The sequence below is a fragment of the Alexandromys fortis genome, unplaced genomic scaffold (genome assembly GCF_014885135.2).
Source record: "Alexandromys fortis isolate MF-2015 unplaced genomic scaffold, M_Fortis_MF-2015_v1.1 scaffold_6, whole genome shotgun sequence".
Taxonomy (NCBI): Eukaryota; Metazoa; Chordata; class Mammalia; order Rodentia; family Cricetidae; genus Alexandromys; species Alexandromys fortis.
The window spans coordinates 17,843,481-17,863,932 of NW_026067902.1; the positions used below are offsets into that span (position 1 = coordinate 17,843,481).

General features: G+C 42.3%; 2 protein-coding genes across 4 annotated transcripts in view; both read right to left on the reverse strand.

The window, feature by feature from the left end:
• Positions 1-5,367: 5,367 nt before the first annotated feature.
• Positions 5,368-14,168, reverse strand: Ccndbp1 (cyclin D1 binding protein 1). The gene is made up of 11 exons (XM_050134382.1): positions 13,985-14,168; positions 13,807-13,866; positions 13,439-13,518; positions 11,736-11,817; positions 9,873-9,966; positions 9,620-9,693; positions 8,963-9,039; positions 8,446-8,723; positions 7,501-7,561; positions 6,134-6,180; positions 5,368-5,872 (listed from the first exon to the last, which is right to left on the reverse strand). The coding sequence occupies exons 1-11, from the start codon at positions 14,082-14,084 to the stop codon at positions 5,758-5,760; spliced, it is 1,068 nt and encodes a 355-aa protein (XP_049990339.1). The 5' UTR covers positions 14,085-14,168; the 3' UTR covers positions 5,368-5,757.
• Positions 14,169-15,167: 999 nt separating this feature from the next.
• Tmem62 (transmembrane protein 62) overlaps positions 15,168-20,452 on the reverse strand; it is a 32,709-nt gene continuing 27,424 nt past the window's right edge. For all 3 annotated transcript variants that reach the window (XM_050134336.1, XM_050134337.1, XM_050134338.1), the window contains one exon: positions 15,168-15,986. In XM_050134336.1, coding sequence (XP_049990293.1) covers positions 15,660-15,986 — 327 coding nt within the window. In that variant the 3' untranslated portion in view covers positions 15,168-15,659. The remainder of the gene's footprint in view (positions 15,987-20,452) is intronic.

Genomic DNA, 20,452 nt, shown 5'->3' on the forward strand with positions numbered 1-20,452 from the left:
CTTGTAGAACGTTTGGATTTGTCTTTGTTCACTGTGTCTTATTAGTTTACTTACTCTCTCAGTTTTAGCCTTCCATAGCACTTGTTAAAAGTACAACAACAAACCAAAAACCCATTTAAGTAGGTTGAAGCTCATTTGACTTAAAGAATCTCAATTCCAAGTTGAAATAGTCTAAAACCTCAGTAACTGTCATTGCTGATTACCCTGGAAATAATCACAACAGCAGGCAGGGAGGTATAGGCACAGAAGGAGAAACACTGGACTCAGAGGTGGTGGGGACCTGTGGTATGTGGGGACCCTGATTCAGGTTACACACCACACCCCACTGCAGCTTTACCCTGCTTTCCAATATGTGATCTTCTAGTGCAGCGGCTCTCAACCTTCCTAATGCTGTGACCCTTTAATACAGCTGCTCATGTTGTGGTGACCTCCAACCATAAAAGTATTTTGTTGCTAGTTCATAACTGTCATTTTGGTACTGTTATGAATCATAATGTAAATATCTGATATGCAGGATATCTGGTATGCGACTCCCAAAGGGATTAGAGCCCACAGGTTGAGAATTCCTGTTCTAAATGCACACAGCATACAATTATATGACAATGTAGTTGGAAGCAAGGTATCAAAATGTCTATTTAAATTATAAAAACTCTCTTATGCATAATTATTATTTTTGCTTTATAAAAAAGTGGTGTTTACAATTGGGTACACATGTTATATGAAACAGAATGACAATATAGGTATGTATAAAGGAAGCGGGTCTTTTTAATAAAGTAGACCAAACTAACAAATGAATTTGTGGTGGTTTAAATGAGAATGGCTCTCATAGGTTCATATATTAAAATGTTTGGGAAGGATTGGGAAGTATGGCCTTGTTGGAGGAAGTGTGTCACTGGGGAGTGGACTTTGAAGTTTCAAACCCAAGACATGCCCAGAGTCTCTCTCTTCCTGCAGTCTGTGAACCCAGATGTAGAACTCTTAGCTACTTCTCCAGCAACATGTCTGCCTGCCTGCTGCTATGCTCCCTGCCATCATGACAATGGACCAAACCTCTGTGTTGTTAGAGGCTGCTTATTTGTTCCCAGCTGCTCAGCCCTGAAATAACCACACAGAAACTGTATTAATTAAATCATTGCTTGGCCTATTAGCTCTAGCTTCTTATTGGCTAGCTCTTACATCTTAATTTAACCCATTTCTATTAATCTGTGTATCGCCAGCAAGGTTCCATCCAGCATCACTCTCTGATGGGGGCTAGATGGCTTCTTCCAATTCTGCCTTCTTTCTCCCAGCATCCAGTTTATTTTTCCCCACATAACTCTAATCTTCCCTGTACAGGCCAATGCAGATTCTTTACTCATTGACCAATAAAAGCAACACATAGACAGAAGGACTTCCCACACCACCTCTGAAACTGTAAGCAAGCGCCAATTAAGTGCTTTCCTTAATTAAGAATTTCCATGGTGGCCGGCAACGGTGGTGCACGCCTTTAATCCCAGCACTCAGGAGGCAGAAGCAGGCAAATCTCTGTCTACAGAGTGAGTTCCAGGAGTGCCAAGGCTACACTGAGAAACCCTGTCTTGAAAGAAAAAAAGTTTCCATGGCCACGGCACATCAGATTGCATATCAGATATTTACATTATGATTCATAACAGTACCAAAATCAGTTATGAACTAGCAACAAAATACTTTTATGGTTGGAGGTCACCACAACATGAGCAGCTGTATTAAAGGGTCACAGGATTAGGAAGATCACGTATTGGAAAGCAGGGTACAGCTGCAGTGGGCTATGGTGTGTAACCTGAATTAGGGTCCCCACACACACCACAGGTCTCTACCACCTCTGGGTCCAGTGTTTCTCCTTCTGTGCCTATACCTCCCTGCCTGCCATTGTGATTGTTTCTGAGGTAATCAGCAATGGCAGTTACTGAGGTTTTAGTCTGTTTCAATTTGGAATTGTGTTGTTTGCATTCAGCTTAACCTTAAGCAACTGCTGTCCCAACTGGCAATTGCAACTCTGCAGCTATCAGCAGCAGTTCAGCTGCACAGGCCACTGCCAGGCAGGAATTCTGTTCCCTCAGGACCGGCTCTATCATGACTGCTAAAGGAAATGCTGTATGGGGGGGAGGGGGTGCAGGGGGAGGGGGTTCAAGACAGGGTTTCTCTGTAGCTTTGAAACCTGTCCTGGAACTCACTCTGTAGACCAGGTTGGCCTCAAACTCACAGAGATCCACCTCTGTCTCTGCCTCCCGAGTGCTGGGATTAAAGGTGTGCGCTAAAGAAAACTGTATCTAAATCTCCATCCTTCTGTAGAACTCAGGATTCAAAGGTTGAGGTGAAATCCTGCTAGCTCTGGCTGAATAATAAGTAGCTAACCGTTCCTTGCTCGTGTCTGGGAGGAGGAGGGGAAAGAGCTGTCCTGCTCAATCCACATTAAAGAACCCTTGCTACACATGGTTTTTTCCTACCACGTCCTGTCAGCTAGTTGCTGACTCAGTTTCCTGACCCCAGATTAATTTTACTTAATCAAACATATGTAACATGTCTTTGTATTGTTAACAAAAGCAGCAGGAACAAATGTACCACACCTTTACATAGTTAAAATATTCCACAACAGAACTGAGATTCTTTAAGCAATCAAACACTAACTGAGATGAGGTTTCTGTGACAGACCAGACCATGTTGTTTTGAGGACTGTGGAAGGACTTTGGAACTTTGGGCTAGAAAAGTCATTGCGTGTTGAGAGCTCAGTGGGCTGTTCTGCAGGAGCTTGGCAGATAATAGAAGCCTGGTCCAATATGCCTTATATTTGTGATTGCCTTAGTCAGTGTTCTATTGCTGTAAAGAGACACCATGATCATGACGACTCTTTTTTGTTTGGTTGGTTTTGTTCTTTTTTTTTTTTTTTTTTTTTTTTTTTTTTTTTTTTTTTTTTTTTTTTTTTTTTTTGGTTTTTCGAGACAGGGTTTCTCTGTGGCTTTGGAGCCTGTCCTGGAACTAGCTCTGTAGACCAGGCTGGTCTCGAACTCACAGAGATCCATCCGCCTGCCTCTGCCTCCCCGAGTGCTGGGATTAAAGGTGTGCGCCACCATCGCCCGGCTCAATACCAAAATCTTTTGAGGCATAGAGTAACCAGAAAAACATTCAGGACTTACTCTTAAATAAAAGAGCACTAAGAGGGCTTTGTGGTCATCTCTATGTATGTAAGACTTAGTATTTTCATTTTAAATGCACTGCAGAGCAGACGCAGACCTTCAGGTCTATCAACCTAAATGAAAACAACATTCTGGTCTCAACAGACTGCATTTCTGGTAGAACAAAACTTGGGAATTGGTCAGAAACTGCATTTGGGTGACCAGGAGAGTTCCTATTCTGTGACAGTAGAGTCACAGAGACCAGAGAAAGGACTACAGAAGGCAGAAATAAGGCTAGGATTTTTTGTTTTTTTCTGTGAAGCCTGTTGATGAGTAAGCCCCACCAAGAAAATGCCCCGACGGTCTTTGGGCCCATGGGGTCCCACTGCTGATCTCAGACTGAAGGAAAATTTTAGCTACAGCAAGCTAGACATGTATGATGATTACAGGGGTGTGAAGCCAAGATTTCTACAATCCCCCTTCACTGCCATTGCCAAGAGGATCAAACAAATGGATGCAGGATAAGGAGAAAAGCTTGGAAGAGGCTCAACACATGCTTCCTGAACCTACCAACAGAGGACAGCACCACAACCCATAGACAGAGCTCTAGTGAAGGGGTAGGGGACCTTAAACTTGAGAAAGCTACAACACTCGCTATCCTCTGCCCCCTCCTATTATTTCGTAAAGCCAGGGACTCCTGAAACCCTAGAAAATGTGTGTGGAAGAATGTGGTCATGATGTAACATCAGGATTTGAGCAACGCACACCCCAAACTGCGTGGCCTGTGGAGACAGCAGAGGGAAGGGCCAGCGTTTGCAACCAGAACCCTGAAGAAAGGCACAGAGGTGTGCCGGCATCTGAGACTCCACCCCTAAGCACAGACTGGATCAGCATCTGTAATTGAGGTATCCAGTCAGACTGGGAGAGAACAAGAGTCAAATGGAGGAACTCCCAGGGCCAAGACAGGCTTCTTGTAACTGGGGAAAGGACACCGAGAGATGAAACTGAGTCTGGTTACCAGTCAGGACAGTTCTCATAGCTTATATTAGCACCCAGCCCTCTCTCCTCCCTGCATCTATTCTTCTCCTATTTAATACTGAATGTCAATTTAGCATGCCAACTTGCTTCTCTTCTGTTATTGCCCTGAGTCACTTTTTCCTCCTCCTCACTCTTTCCTATTTTCTTCTCCCAAAGCAGACTGAACTGAATTGCAGGGTCTCTATTGCCCAGTGTCCTGAGGGAGGAAACTGTTCTATATTGTGTGAGTGTATATATCTTTACCTGTCTTTTCAGTCTAACTTCAGCCAAAATTCCCTTCCCCAACCCTTATGTTCCTACAGTACCCAATCTACCCAATACTAATCTTAGTCTTAGCCACCGCCTTCTTCCTCCTCCTCCTTTTTGAGGTAGGGTTTCTCTGTGTATCTTTGTTCTAGAACTCACTTTGTAGATCTGGCTGGCCTCAAACTCAAGAGATCCACCTGCCTCTGCCTCCCTGAGTGCTGGATAAAAGGCGTGTGGCACCAGGGCCCAGCTAGCCTTTTTCTTCTCTTCTCCATTCATATCCACACAACTGTGGTGGTTTGAATGAAAATGGCCCCATAGGCTAGTAGGGAGCGGCACTATTAGGAGGTGTGGTCTTGTTCAAGTAGGTGTAGCCTTGTTGTAGGAAGTGCTTCACAAGGGAGCAGACTTTGAATTCTCTAATGCTCAAGTCAGGTCTAGTGTAACCTCTAGTGTCACACTTCCTCTGGCCCATGGATCCTAAAGCAGAACTCTCTGCTCTCTCTCCAGCCCCAATGGTTTGGGCCAGGTGTGGTGGCACACGCCTTTAATTCCAGCATTCCAGAAGCAGGCAGATCTCTGTGAGCTCAAGACTAGCCTGGTCTACAGAATGAGTTCTAGGACAGCCAGAGCTATTATTACACAGAGAAATCCTGTGTTGATGGCGTCTCTTTACAGCAATAGAAACCCTAACTGAGACACTAACCTACTACCATATGCAGTACTAACCACTGTGCAATGTCTCTAGTCTGTTTTTTTTTCTTTGTTCTTATTCTTTCTGAGACTAAGTCTGTAGCTCTCTGACTGTACTGAAATATACTATATAGACCAAGCTGGCATCTAATTCAGAAATCCACCTGTCTCTGCCTTCCAAGCACTATGCCAACATGCTTGGCTACAATAAAAGATTTTAAATACCACTTTGGAAAACACATTAAATGAAACATTTAATGACAGAGGTAAGCATTTTATTGAGATCATCAAAATCTTAATAAAATAATATACTTTACTGTAAAATAGAGAATAGGACAACTTCCTTAATCTCCAAGAAACAGCTCAGATCACAAATGTATAGAAATTCCTTTTGTGTCTAGCACAGAAGCATATCACACTCCTATGACTTATAGATAATTGCCAATCTGTCCTAGCCTACAATCTTGATAACAATCTCTTGTGAAATACAGACAGGAGCTCCCTTTCTATCCAGCAAGCACCCACCCTGTCATAGCTCCACTTCTAAAAGCAGACACCAGGAAAAAAATAAATAAATAAAAGCAGACACTGGAGCTTGGCTATGAGTGAGGAGAAACAGGAGAAAGAGGAGTAAGAACAGCCTGGCAGCTCATAATTCAGCTGCATGCTGAGTGAGCTCCTTAACTCTGTTCATGCAGTGATCAATGGCATTAATGAGTAAAGGGATCCAGCTGTCTTCTGGCTGGGGGGTCACATGACTGGCTCTGGGAATAAAACAGAAAGAATGTTAACATAGTATGAAGGGCAAAGCCATGTCCAGGAGGCACAAACCACAGTAAGAAGGTATTCCTCGTCACAGATGGCTGTCCCACCGCACCACAGACCCTCCCCAACTCTCTCTCTCTCTCTCTCTCTCTCTCTCTCTCTCTCTCTCTCTCTCTCTCTCTCTCTCTCACACACACACACACACACACACACACAGAGCTGGGCTGACAAGCGGCATAGGGAGAAGCCTTCAGACTTACTTTGTAATTTCAAGCGCCTTTATTAAAACAGACACCAGTTTTGCAGACTAGAAAAAAAAAAGAGAGAGAGAGAGCTTTGGATGAGCTCTGGCACCCAAAGAAAGGAGAACCTGAAGATACACATAATAATAAGAGAATCATTTAAAACAATCCTTAAAGGGGCAGGAGAACTGGCTTGGTGCTGTGCACTTATGAAGACCCAAGTTTGAACTCCCAGAACCAAAGAAAGAAAGAGAAGGAAGGAAGAAAGAAAGGGAGGGAGGGAGGGAGGAAGGGGGGGGAGGGAGGAAGGAAGGAAGGAAGGAAGGAACCTTGAAGATAAAATATTCAACAACAAAAATGCTGATTAGGGCCAATGAGATGGATCGTGGGTAAGCACACTTGCTGCCATTTGACAACCCAAATATGATTCCTGGGAAAAACTCTCACAGTCATCCACTGGTCTCCACACACACAACTGTGACATGTGTGTATACACACAATGAATGAATGAATGAATGAATGAATGAATGAATGAATTAGGTTAGGCTAGTACATTATGGATCCTTTTCTACTTAAGAAAATCTTATTTTTAATTAATTAATTTTTGTTTGCTTGGTTTTTGAGACAAGGTTTCTCTATGTAGTTCTGGAACTCACTCTGTAGACCAGGCTGGTCTTGAAATCACAGAATTCTACCTTCTGCACCACTGCACCTGGCTCATTTTTAGTATTTTTTAATTTGCAACAAAAAAAGGATAATCTCAACCTCGTAGGAGAATAGTGAGTTTTAAGGCAGCCTGGATTACACATAAAAAGACTATTCCATAAGAGAGAAAAAAAAGACTTTTAACAGAGTTTGGGACAGTTCTGGCCGATGCAGAACTAGCAGATGTTCCTGTTTAGAATTTAAGAAGCCCAAGGCAGTAAAACTGGAGCTCAAGACCTGGAGCTATAGCTCAGCAGCAGAGCCCTTGCCTAGTGTAGCCTACTTTGAATCCCTAGCACCACAACCACAACAAAAGGCTTAAAAATTTTATTTTTTGTTTTGGTTTTGGTTTTTCAAGACAGGGTTTCCCTGTGTAGCCCTGGCTGTCTTGGAACTCGCTTTGTAGACCAGGCTGGCCTCGAACTCACTGAGATCCACCTCTCTCTGCCTCCCAAATGCTGGGACTGAAGGCGTGTACCACCAGCAAAAAAAAAAAAAAAAAAAAAAAAAAAAAAAAATCAAAGCAGATGGCTATTATAACTCAAAATCAGCACAAATATATATAAGAATTGGGAAACTATTATATCTGTATACAAGTTTGGCAAAGATATAAATGCTCTATAGCTTATAGGGAATACCAGAGACTAAAAAAATTCTACCAATTCAAAGCTAGTACTTACATTGATCCGCACAGTGAGGTGACACATAGGTGGATATATGCTCAGAACCAAATTATCCACACTAAGAGCAGAAGGAAAATATAATCATTAACCAAAAGGGGGTTCAGATCTCAGTGTGGTTGTTTTCAGTACACAACCAACCCAGTTCCTTAATTTGAGTAAGCAGGTTTGCAATGAGAAGCAGTTCAGCCAACGTTTACTGAAACAAACACATCCTATTTAGGAAGCTGGGGTCTCACAGGATGAGGAATGATTAGCTGAGCCAAAGACAACTAGGAGATACTAGCAGAGTTCATCAATGGAAGCTGAGCACGTTAGATAAAGGTACCCTTCTAAAGAGGCCACTACTATAACCACGTGACCACATTTAGTACCACAAGAAGAAAAACCAATATAATTTGCTCCCCGACAGGAGATAGAGGGAAGTACAAAACACTCTCATATTTTTGACCCAAAGTTTAACTTTATTACTACTATGAGAAAATAAGCTTATTAATCCAAATTTATTTGTGTATTTACAATATATAGTTCTGAAATGCCAATGTCAAGTCAGACTAGATGGGACGGAAGCTATTCTAGATTGCAAGAACTAAACATGCCAAATGCAGCACGAGACAAATAGAGAAATCTAAGTATTAGGTATTATTATTACATCAAATCTTAAATATCTTGATGTAACTCTAAAATATATGTTCTTAGGTTGCTGATAAAATACTTAGGGGTGAAAGTTATTTATCATATTGTACCTATTTAAGGAGAAATTAAACACATAGGAGAAATAGGTGACTAGAAGAATTCAAAAATAGTATATAGTGCTAGTTACTGAAGTACTTTTTCAATCTTTTTTAGGCTTGAAAATTTTCAAAATATAAAAAGCTGAAGGAAACTTGGAGCAGCAGCAGCTTGAACCACAGTGGGCCTGTTTTCAAGGTGACACATGCTTACCTGGGGCTGATCTCATTACAAATATCCACGATGTCATCCAGCTGGGCCACCTGATCCTTCTTCCCGTTCTCAGCCACTAAGATCCGGATTTTTTTGAGGGAAGCTCTGGATGCTTTCACCAACGCAAGGCACGGGGCTATGAGCTCCTCATCTTCCTTTGACCAGTAGGAGTCCCGGTTGCTTGGAAGGCCTACTACACCATCCTCATCATTGTGGCTGTCAGAGTTGTCCTCAGAATCATTCAGGAGGCCACAGTAGGGGTCACATTCTTCTACAGCCTAAGACACATCATCATATATGCAAATGCGAACACGCTGCCACCACCAGTCACCTGCTTTGCTATCAGCTACAAAACTGAATGAACTTGTAAAGTACACTCTCCTTCTCCTTGTCCAGCGAGGAACAGAGGGGTGGTACTAAGATAAGACACAAGCCAGAAGCCAGGGGAGATGGAAGACAGGAGCGAGACTGTGGGGAGCTGCTCCAGTGACCAGAAAAGAGAGGAGCGTGCCCTCACCTGTTCCATTTCTTCATGTGCATCTTTCACAAAACCCACACTCTCTGTCAGCGTCAGCAGGGCTGCAGCTTTGTTATCTAGGGGTGAAGATCAGAAGCACTAGAACCAGAGAAGAAACCTAGCCTTTTTCTTAAGGGCAACCAACATACTTTAGAGTCAAGCTTTTCTTACTACATCCTCTGCCTGGACAGTGGATTAATAAGAAGAAATAAAACTGTCTCATGGTGTTGGTTATCAAACCACTCTGAGCTTGATAACCACTCTTAGTCAGCCTGACTCTGCTTTTTAACTCTTCCTGTGTACTCCCCGATGCTGCTCCTGGGGCAGTAGAAGGAGAGCAAACTGTGTGTGTTCAACAGGAGGCAGAGCCACAGCAGGAGGAGGACTCTGAATGTAAGGGGTAGTGCTCAGAGGTAGGGCACTTAGCTGGCATGCCCTGGGCCCAAACCCCAGCACTGCCAAAACCAAACCAAAGCAAAAATCAGTACTAGGAATGGTAAAAGGTACTAAAGTCAATTAATATCTATGATAATAAACTACATATTATTTCACTTAAATCTTCATAGAAATTAAATTACTTATGTAAGGCAAAGCTGGAAGCTGGACATGAGAGTCCTCTCTACTTTGGCCAGCAGCTAATAGCTCACTTCTACCTACCTTTTGGAATCTTAGGCACCTGTTGGCATGCTACTGAGACACTATTGCAGGAAATAAGGTCACTGTTCTCAGTGCTGAAAAGAGGAAGTAATAAGGACACATCAATAACCAAGATTCCTATCTCCTAAAACACTCCTTCCTGTTTACATACTGTCCTCCATGAGGGACAATATATGACTTTGTTATTGGGGTCAATTTTTCCTCCCCGAGTCAAGGAAGTCCATTAGCTGTCATCCCACACTAGCATGGTTACCTTGGAGATGGAGAGACAAGCACTTGCAGGAGCTGGGCCATGCCATCCACAATGTCCAGAGTAGCACTCCGCACCAGCTTTCTCAGGGTGATTCCTGTGGCAAAACCCAAACAGTAAGTAGCCTGGTCATTTCCTAAGTCACCACCTGCTTTCTGGATTCCTAGCATTACAGAGCTATGAGGTAACAGACATCTACATGCTTCACATCACACACCAGAACAAGACTCAAGTCTTACTTGAATTCTTACGTCATTTTATTACCCCTCTTGCCATTCCTTAGAGCCGTTCTCCAACAGTTTTGGAGTCTTCCCATGTGTATTCTTTCATTAAGGAGACTGGCCCTTTGATAGTTGTGGACAAAACACGGGAAGTTTAAAACATTTGTAAGTGACCCCGATGAACTATGACATGTTTTCAGCACAGCTTCAGTGAAGGTATAAACCTGCAGGTCAGGCTGGTGTGCATGTGATTTGTGAAGGTCTGCAAACGGTATGGTGTAAGGCTAGGTGGGGGAGGGGAGGGTGGCCTTGGCATGGGTACGGAGCTGAGATTCAGCAAGCATATGTAACTGTCAGAATGGACTGGAAAGAAAGTGAATTAGGGGCTGAGAAGGCAGCCTATTTGAGAAAGTGACACTTGAGTTTAATTCCCAGAACCTACATGAGAAGTGTTCCTATAATGCCAGTGCTGACAAAGCAGGGGTAGGAGGCTCTCTGGGAAATCAGAGAGCTCCAAAGAAGACTCTCTCAAAAACACAAGGTGCTGGCCTCCACATGTACCCATATACACATGCATGCACCTATGTATGCACAGACAGAAATAATGAATCCTTCAGTTGAGGGCTGAAGACATGGTTCAGCATGTAAGAAAGAAGCACTGGCTGCTCTCCTGGAGGACCAGGTTCAATTTCCAAACGCACATGGCAGCTCACACTGTCTGTAACTTCAGTTCCAGGGGAATCCAACACCCTCTTCTGACCTCAGCAGGGACCAGACATGAAGTGCTACACAGACATACACAGACATACATGCAGGCAAAATACCCATACCCATCAAATAAATAACTTTTTAAAATAACCGGTTGAGGGCTGGAGAGATGGCTCAGAGGTTAAGAGCACTGGCTGCTCTTCCAGAGGTTCTGAGTTCAATTCCCAGCAACCACATGATGGCTCACAACCGTCTGTAATGAGGTCTGGTGCCTCTTCTTCTGACCCACAGGCAGACATGCAGACAGTAGTGTATGCATAATAAATAAAATAACCGGTTGAGGTGGCTCAGTAGGTAAAAGAACTTACTGCACAAGCCTGATGATCTGAGTTTAATCCCAGGAACTCACAATAGAATGAGAGAGCACATCCCCATGTGTTTCTACACACACACACACACACACACACACACAGGAACTCACAATAGAATGAGAGCACATCCCCATGTGTTTCTACACACACACACACAAGAACTCACAATAGAATGAGAGCACATCCCCATGTGTTTCTACACACACACACACACACACACACGCATACTTTCTAAAGAATCAGGCAAGGCAGTAACAATGGAAAATTACATGTGTATAGCATCTGTACTGTAGCACATGGAGCGCTACAGAAGTCACTCACATTATAAAATTACCTTTGACTATTTTACGGGGGAAAGCTACATGCTCAAAATTGAAGAAATATAGGCACGTACAATATGCTTACACATAAATATATAACAATATTACATTAAAGATAAACATGTATAATAAAGCTTACATATTGATAAATACAGTTTACATATTAATATGCAACACCAGGATATAGTCTACTACCTTAAAGGCCAAGCCTATAAATGCAACACTACTGTGCACACGGTGACTTACCTTGATCCTTAGGAAGTGAATAATATACTGCAATAATTTCCTCGATGGCAACATGGATTTGCTCACAGATCCTCTGGGTTTCCTAGGAGGTGATGGACGAATTCAGAAAGAATAGAGCAAATGCTCAATACCAATGTTGCCAGCCCATTCACTGAGGACGAAATCAAACATCTATAAAGTATGATCAAATGTCTTCTGAAAGCCTGTTGTAAGTCAGCACCCATCTAACAGCTCACAACCATCTTTAACTCCAGTTCCAGGAGATCCAGTGCCTTGTTCTGCCCTCCACTGGCACCAAGCATACAATTCATGTACACATACATACAGGCAAAATACTCCTAGACATGAAATAAAAATAAAAACTTAAATAAGACAACCTACTCTGGAGTTCATGTAGCTCTAGGAAAATGTGGCACGGGACATTTTTGATGACAGCTAATAACTAGCTTTACTTTTAGTCACATAATAAAGGATTATTTAAAATGCATTCATTCTTTTTTCCTGTAATTTCACCTCTGGAGTTTTCTTCTATCAACACACGTGTACACAAAGGTTACATCTGACAATTTTACAGAGCCACTTACAATAGGTGCAAGTGGGGGGCAGTTTAAAAGTCGCCCCCCAAGTACTGTTTACGCTACAGCTATACTCACTCTACTTCATATCAAGCATTACAAAACCGGGCAATATTTATGTGCCACTAAGAATCAAGTTCTAAGTTACATTAATTTTGGAAAGGTATAGAACAATGTTTAGCCGGGCGGTGGTGGCGCACGCCTTTAATCCCAGCACTCGGGAGGCAGAGGCAGGTGGATCTCTGTGAGTTCGAGACCAGCCTGGTCTACAGAGCTAGTGCCAGGACAGGCTCCAAAGCCACAGAGAAACCCTGTCTCAAAAAACCAAAAAATAAAAATAAAAAATAAAAAATGTTTATAGTAGCTAATCATTGCATTGTGTGAAAAGAAACACACACACACAGATGTATCTATGCACAAAAGTATAATACAGAAAGAAATGGGAATGAGACAGAAGGATGGACTGGGGTGGGAAGATATGCATTTCAGTGCACTTCGGTTATCTTTTGAAATTTATAATAACCACATATTAGTAATTAAATATAATAAATAGGTAAACGAACAATTTAATACCAAAGGGTTTTATGTAACAGGTATTGTTTGGATACTTTGTAGATTTTTTTGTTTGTTTGTTTGTTTGTTTTGCTTTTCCGAGACAGGGTTTCTCTGTAGCTTTGGAGCCTGTCCTGGAACTAGCTCTTGTAGACCAGGCTGGCCTCGAACTCACAGAGATTCGCCTGCCTCTGCCTCCCGAGTGCTGGGATTAAAGGCCTGCCCCACCACTGCCCAGCTGCTTCACAGACTTTTGACTCCACCTCCTTCATTTATTAATCTTGACCCGACTCTCTAAACCTGCTTGCTCATCTGTCAGATGGGGACTGTGTATGAGAAATAGCTATAAATCAAAAAAGGGCTTTTAAAATTACGAGGAACTAACCTGACTGAGTTTCAGGCTGAATTTAGACCTTTTCTACCCTACTACGCACTTGGCGATCTGATTCTCACAATTATCCCGTGTGGTAAGAACTATAATCTCCTTTGATAAATGGAGAAAATAAATGTGAGCTGAGTGGAGAAGGAGAGAGGAAAACTAGAAGCAGCACAAAAATCCCAGGAAATAAAGCTCACCCGTGGAGATGGCAGTGGAAGTCGGGAAAACAGTATGGTCAGAATCTTGGCTTCCTCTGACAGGTTCACTGCTGCCTCATCTGGGGGTGGCAGAGGCGGCGGATGCCAAAGTTAGTGTTAAAAGGTTAAAGCTGCAACTGCTACACGGACTTTTTAAGACTTTTTTAACGCGTCCCTTCACCACCCTTATCATCATAAACAGCTCCAAAACAACTCCAGAAATCGTTTTATATTTCAGCCTCAAGTGCCGAGGATGAGTAGCAGAAGGGATGAGGAGCGGGAGAACTGTCATCTCCTCTGGGGACAGGAGAGGGGAGAGGGGATGCAGGGAGCGATGAGGAAGAGTCTGCAGCGGCAGAGACACTCACTAAGTCTTCTCCAAAACATCTCTCGATTAAATTCCTCGGTTGTCTCCTGGGCTTCGCCGACTTGAGGGTGTAGCGTGGGAGGCCGGACCACCCGGAAAGCAAAACACAGATGAGCGGAGCCCTGACTTGACGCCCGACCGCCCTCAGGAGCCCCGGGCCTCAGATTCCCACAACTCACCCCGCACTTGAGGCAGAAGCGACCGCAGCTCCGCTGCTAAGTGCCGGAGCTGCTCCAGAGGAGGAGCAAGAAAAGGGACTGCGGCTTCCGAGCTCGCCATCACAGCCTGTCACAGGTACTAGCCAGGACGCTTAAGCCCCGTCGCTGTACTTCCGGTGCCCAAAACACCTCTCGCTTCCGGCAACACATATCGCGCCCCGCCCCTTCCTCTCCAGTGACGCGACCCCGCCTTCCCGGACAAGCGAGCCACCAGTTTACGCCTTCGCCTGCCTAGAGACGCGCCTACTCTGCCCGACCTATCGATCAGGCCGCCTCCCTCTCCCTCCTGAGACCCGCCCACAGCTCCGCAGCCGGCCTCCCTCTCCTCCTGGAGACCGAGCCACGCCTCCTTCACCTGGCTTCTGCTGGCCAGCGGACTTCCAGACTTGAATTCCGAGCCAGGTGTCAGGCCCTGACCCACTCCATCGCCCCACCTCCTAAAGTCCCAGCCTTGCGTCTTCTGACCTACTAGATACGTGTTCTAATTCTTTTTTTTTTTTTCATGTGTCTTGAGTTTTTTGCCTGCAAAGTATGTCTATGGCAGCCCCGTGGTGACTCTCCAAGCCCCAGACACCAGGCCTCTGGTTCTCAATGAAGGCCCGTTTGTGACATTTCTTTTTAATTTTTTTTATGTGCATTGGTGTTTTGTCTGCAAGTGTGTCTGTGTGAAGGTGTCAGATCCCCTGGCTCTAGAGTTACAGACAGTTGTGAGTTGCCATTTGGGTGCTAGGAATTGAACCTGGGGCCTCTGGAAGAGCAGCCAATTCTCTTAATCACTGAGCTATTTTTCCAGCCTCGATATTTCTTTCTTTTAATATTTATCCTTTTGGCCGGGCGGTGGTCGTGCACGCCTTTAATCCCAGCAGAGGCAGGCGGATCTCTGTGAGTTTGAGGGCAGCCTGGTCTACAAGAGCTAGATCCAGGACAGGCACCAAAGAAACCCTGTCTTGAAAAAAATTATCTTTTTTATTATTTTTAAATTATGTGTATATCTGTGCACAAATGAATCCAGGTACCTGGAATTAGAGTTATAGGGAGTTATGAGTCACTTGACATAGTTTCTGGGAATCGAACTCAGGTCCTCTAAAGGTGAAGTACATGCTCTTAACCATTGAGCTATTTTTTTTCAACCAGACATTTGTGATATTTACCATTCATTCATTTATTCGATTAGTTGAAAACGGCCCCGACTAAGGAAGCAGAAAGCCCATAATCCATGGGAAAACAGGCTGGGAAGTAAAATTTCAAGAGTAGTCAAGATCCAGCCCAAGTCTCCACAGGTTCGCTAGGTGTAAAATGGCACCCTGGACAGCTGCTGAATTCCAGGCCTGGGCTGGATGCTTTTCACAGGATGATCCTAACAAACACAGTAGTGCTGAGGTACTCGAGTAACAGAGACCCCCACTCTGGGAATCTCCTTGATCAGGGCTCTTTGCCTCCCGAGGAAGAAAGAATCAATTGTTAGGTGTTTCTGCAGTCCACACTGCACGGATCAGTAGTTAACGCCTCCACCATCCAGATTTTAAGGACTGCCGGCTTCCTGACACCAGCTTTCCATCTGCCACTGGGGCAGAGATCTGGGCTACAAATGGGAAGACTGGACTTCTGCCAGGCTGCCAGCTGTAAGCCATGGACTTCAGGAGCTCAGATGGCTTTTTAATTGCACCATGAATGTTCCAAGTCCAGTGGAGTTCAGTGTCCACACATAACGAATGAGTACAGGTGTCAACAATGTCAGCCAGGTCCGCAGAGGGGAGAAGAAAAAGGCTAGAGTGCCGTAAGTCACATGAAGAAAGTAGCAGGAATAAACCTGCCACGTGTACAGGAGAAGCATAAGCAGGTAAATGGATATAATCTTCCAACGTTTCCCTTGGTGGAGATGAGACCTGAAGCTGTAACCAAAGCACCGCTGCAGCAAGCTCCAACATATGTAAGCCATCAAGGGGATGTTAAAAAATACCAGCTAGAGAAAAGGAGACAGAACATTAGCTTACCACCACACCCTAGGAGGGGTCTAGGCTCATTATAGTAGCTTCTACTAATAGATCTTTAGTTAGGTGTCCAACTGCCTTTTCTTGGAGGATAGGGTGATGGGGATGGAATTCGGGGACTTGCAAACACTAGGCAAGCACTCTACTCCTGAGCTATGTCCCAGCTCTTATATGTCTGATTTTTAATGCATTGATCGTACCTGCTTGTAAGAGAACAGCTGACCTTTAGCTAACTGTGTATTTGCCAGTCATCTCGTTTAACTAAAGGTATCACTTATGTTGACACCCCTATTATAATACAGATATACTGTGATATAGATATACACCATGAGTAGATACACAATAGTGCCTACATTGGAACTGAACTGAGTAGTCTGCATAGTCACACAGCAGAGCATATATTCTATATGTGTGTATACACACACAATAGTGCCTACATTGGAACTGAACTGAGTATTCTGCACAGGCACACAGCAGAGCGTATACTCTATGTGTGTATATATATACACACACACACACACACACACACAATAGTGTTTACATTGGAACTGAACTGAGTAGTCTGCACAGGCACACAGCAGAGTGTATACTCTGTGTATACACACACACAATAGTGTTTACATTGGAACTGAACTGAGTATTCTGCACAGGCACACAGCAGAGTGTATACTCTATGTTGGCAGCATGAAAGGAGGACTTAGGGATCAGTATTGAGGTTGCATTCTGAGTACAGAAGTTCTTTTATTGTACAGGATTGTTTTGGCTATCCTGGCTTTTTGCTTTTCCATATGAAGTTAAGTACTGTTCTTTCAAGGTCTTTGAAGAATTTTGCTGGGATTTTGATGGGCATTGCATTGAATCTGTAGACTGTTTTTTGGTAAGATTGCCATTTTTGCTATGTTAATTCTACCTACCTAGGAGAATGGGATATCTTTCCACTTTTTGGTGTCTTCTTCAGTTTCTTTCTTCAAAGATTTAAAGTTCTTGTCATACAAGTCTTCCACTTGTTTGGTTAGAGTTACTCCGAGATATTTTATGCTATTTGTTGCTATTGTGAAGGGTGTTGATTCTCTGATTTCTTCCCCAGCCCTTTTATCATCTGTGAGTTTTTGACTTAATCTTGTATCCTGCTACACTGCTGAAAGTATTTATGAGTTGTAGAAGTTCCTTGGTAGAATTTTTGTGATCACTTATGTAAACTATCATATCATCAGCAAAATTCCAATTTGTATCCCCTTGATCTCCCTTTAGTGCCTTATTGTTCTAGCTAGGACCTCAAGAACTATATTGAATAGATATGGAGAGAGTGTCTTTTCCTGATTTCAGTGGAATCACTTGGAGTTTCTCTCCATTTAGTTTCATGTTGGCTGTTGGCTTGTTGTATATTGCCTTAATTATGTTGAGGTATATTCCTTGTATTCCTGCTCTTTATCATAAAGGGATGTTGTATTTTGTCAAAAGCTTTTTCAGCATCTAATGAGATGATCATGTGGTTTTTACTTTTCAGCTTGTTTATATGGTGGATTACGTTGACAGGTTTTCATATGTTGAACTATCCCTGCATCTGTGGGATAAAGCCAACTTGATCATGGTGGATGATGGTTCTGATGTGTTCTTGGATTCGATTTGCCAGTATTTTAATTAGTATTTTTGCATCAATGTTCATGAGTGAGATTGGTTTGTAATTCTCTTTCTTAGTAATGTCTTTCTGTGGTTTGGGTATCAGGGTAATTGTAGCCTGATGGAGGAGGGTCATCTGTCTATATGTTGTTCTCATTGGTTAATAAAGAAACTGCCTTGGCTTTTTGATAGGGCAGGATGTAGATAGGTGGAGTAGACAGAACAGAATGCTGGGAGAAAGAAAGCATAGTTGTTCAGATGCCATAGAGCCAGCCTCCAGGTCAGACATGCTGAATCTTTCCCGGTAAGCCACCACCTTGTGGTGCTACAAACATTAATAGAAATGGGTTAATCAAGATGTGAGAGTTAGCCAGAAGAGGCTAGATATAATGGGCCAGGCAGTGTTTAAAAGAATACAGCTTGGGTGTTGTTATTTCAGGTGTAAAGCTAGCCATGCGGGAGCTGGGTGGGATGAAAAGCAGGCCTGCCCACAGCTCCATCTACAGTAGCCTCATAAAGAGTTTGGCAATGTTCCCTCTGTTTCTATGTGTGGAATAATTTGAGGAGTATTGGTATTAGTTCTTCTTTGAAAGTCTTGTAGAATTCTGAGCTGAAACCATCTGGTCCTGGGCTTTTATTGGTTGGGAGACTTTTGATGACTGTTTCTATTTCCTCAGCAGTTATAGGTCTGTTTAATTTGTTTATCTAGCCTTGCTTTAATTTGGTAAGTGATATTTATTCAGAAAGTTGTCCATTTCCTTTAAGTTTTCCAATTTTGTGGAGTACAGGTTTTCAAAACATGACCTGATGATCCTCTGGATTTCCTCCTTGTCTGTTGTTATGTTCCCCTTTTCATTTCTGATTTTGTTAATTTGGATAGTCTCTCTCTGCCTTTTGGTTAGTTTAAATAAAGGTTTGTCTATTTTGTTGATTTTCTCGATGAACCAACTCTTTGTCTCATTGATTCTTTGTATTGTTTTTTTTTTGTTTCTATTTTGTTGATTTCAGCTCTCAATTTGATTATTTCCTGTCATCTAGTTCTCTTAGATGAGTTTGCTTCTGTTTGTTCTAAAGTTTTCAAATGTTCTGTTAATTCACTAGTGTGGGATTTTTCCAGCTTCTTTATGTAGGCATTTAGTGCTATGAACTTGCCTCTTAACACTGCTTTCATTGTGTTCCATAAGTTTGGGTATGTTGTGTGGTCATTTTCATTGGATTTTAGGAAGTTTTTAATTTCCCCCTTTATTTCTTCCTTGACCCATTGATGATTCAGGTAAGCATTGTTTAATTTCTATGTATTTGTGGGTTTTCTGGAATTAGTATTGCTGTTGAGTTCTAGTTTTAAACCATGGTGATCTGATAAGGTACATTGGGTTATTCCAATTTTTTTTGTATTTGTTGAGGTTTGTTTTGTTACCAAGTATGTGGTCAATTTTTGAGAAGGTTCCATGTGGTGCTGAAAAGAAGGTATATTCTTTTCTGTTTGGATGGAATATTCTATAGATGTCTGTTAAGTTCATTTGAGTCATAACATCTGTTAGTGCTTTTATTTCTCTGTTCATTTTTTGTCTGAATGACCTGTCCAGTGGTGAGAGGGGAATGTTGAAGTCTTCCACTATTAGTGTGTGGGGTTTAATATATGATTTAAGCTTTAGAAGTGTTTCTTTGACATATGAGGGTGCCCTTGTATTTGGGGCATAGATGTTCAGTATTGAAATTTCCTCTTGATGGATTTTTCCTGTGACTAATATGAAATGACCTTCTATGTCTCTTTTGACTGATTTTAGTTTGAAGTCTATTTTGTTAGATATTAGGATAGCTACACCCACTTATTTCTTATGTCCATTTGATTGGTATATTTTTTCCCAACCCTTTACTCTGAGACGATATCTGTCTTTGAGGTTGAGATGCATTTTTGTATGCAGAAGAAGGATGGATTCTGTTTTCATATCCAATCTGTTAGTCTGTGCCTTTTTATAGGTGAGTTGAGTCCATTTACATTAAGGGTTATTAATGACCAGTGGTTGCTATCTCCTGTTAATTTAGTTTTCATCGTTGGTGATGTTAATTTGTGCATTTTCTTCTTCGGGATTTGCTGTTATGAGATCATCAATTGTGTTTTTGTTGGTGTAGCCATCTTCCTTGGGTTGGAGTTTTCCTTCTAGTATTTTGCATAAGGCTGGGTTTGTGTTTAGGTATTGGTGAAATCTAGATTTGCCATGGAATATCTTGTTTTGTCCTTCTATGGTGATCGACAGTTTTGCTAGGTATAGTAGTCTGGGGCTGGCATCCATGGTCTCTTAATGTCTGCATAATGCTTGACCATGACCTTCTGGCTTTCATTATCTCCAATGAGAAGTCAGGTATAATTCTGATAGGTCTACCTTTATATGTTACTTGGCCTTTTTCCTTTGCAGCTCTTAATATTCTTTCTTTGCTCTGTATATTTAGTGTTTTGATTATTATGTGGTAAGAGGACTTTTTTTTGGATCCACTCTATTTGGTGTTCTGTAAGCTTCTTGTATCTTCATAGGCATATTTTTCTTTAGGTAGAGAAAGTTTTCTTCTATGATTTTGTTAAATGAATTTTCTGTGCCTTTGAGTTGAACTCCTTCTTCTATACCTATTATTCTAAGATTTGTTTTTTTCATGGTGTCCCATATTTCATGGATATTTTGGGTTAAGCTTTTGTTAGATTTAATGTTTTCTTTAACTGATGAGTCTATTTCCTCTATTGTATCTTCAGCACTTAAGATTCTCTCTTCCATTTTTTTTTTTTTTTTTTTTTTTTGGTTTTTCGAGGCAGGGGTTCTCTGTG

Excerpts from the sequence above, each read along its gene's own strand:
- Ccndbp1 (XM_050134382.1), bottom strand. The coding sequence starts at position 14,084 with ATGGCGAGCTCGGAAGCCGCAGTCCCTTTTCTTGCTCCTCCTCTGGAG. Across the intron at positions 9,967-11,735 it reads TTCACTTCCTAAGGATCAAG|GAATCACCCTGAGAAAGCTG; the intron begins GTAAGTCACCGT and ends GTTTTGCCACAG. Across the intron at positions 5,873-6,133 it reads AAGGCGCTTGAAATTACAAA|AGCCAGTCATGTGACCCCCC; the intron begins GTAAGTCTGAAG and ends TTTTATTCCCAG.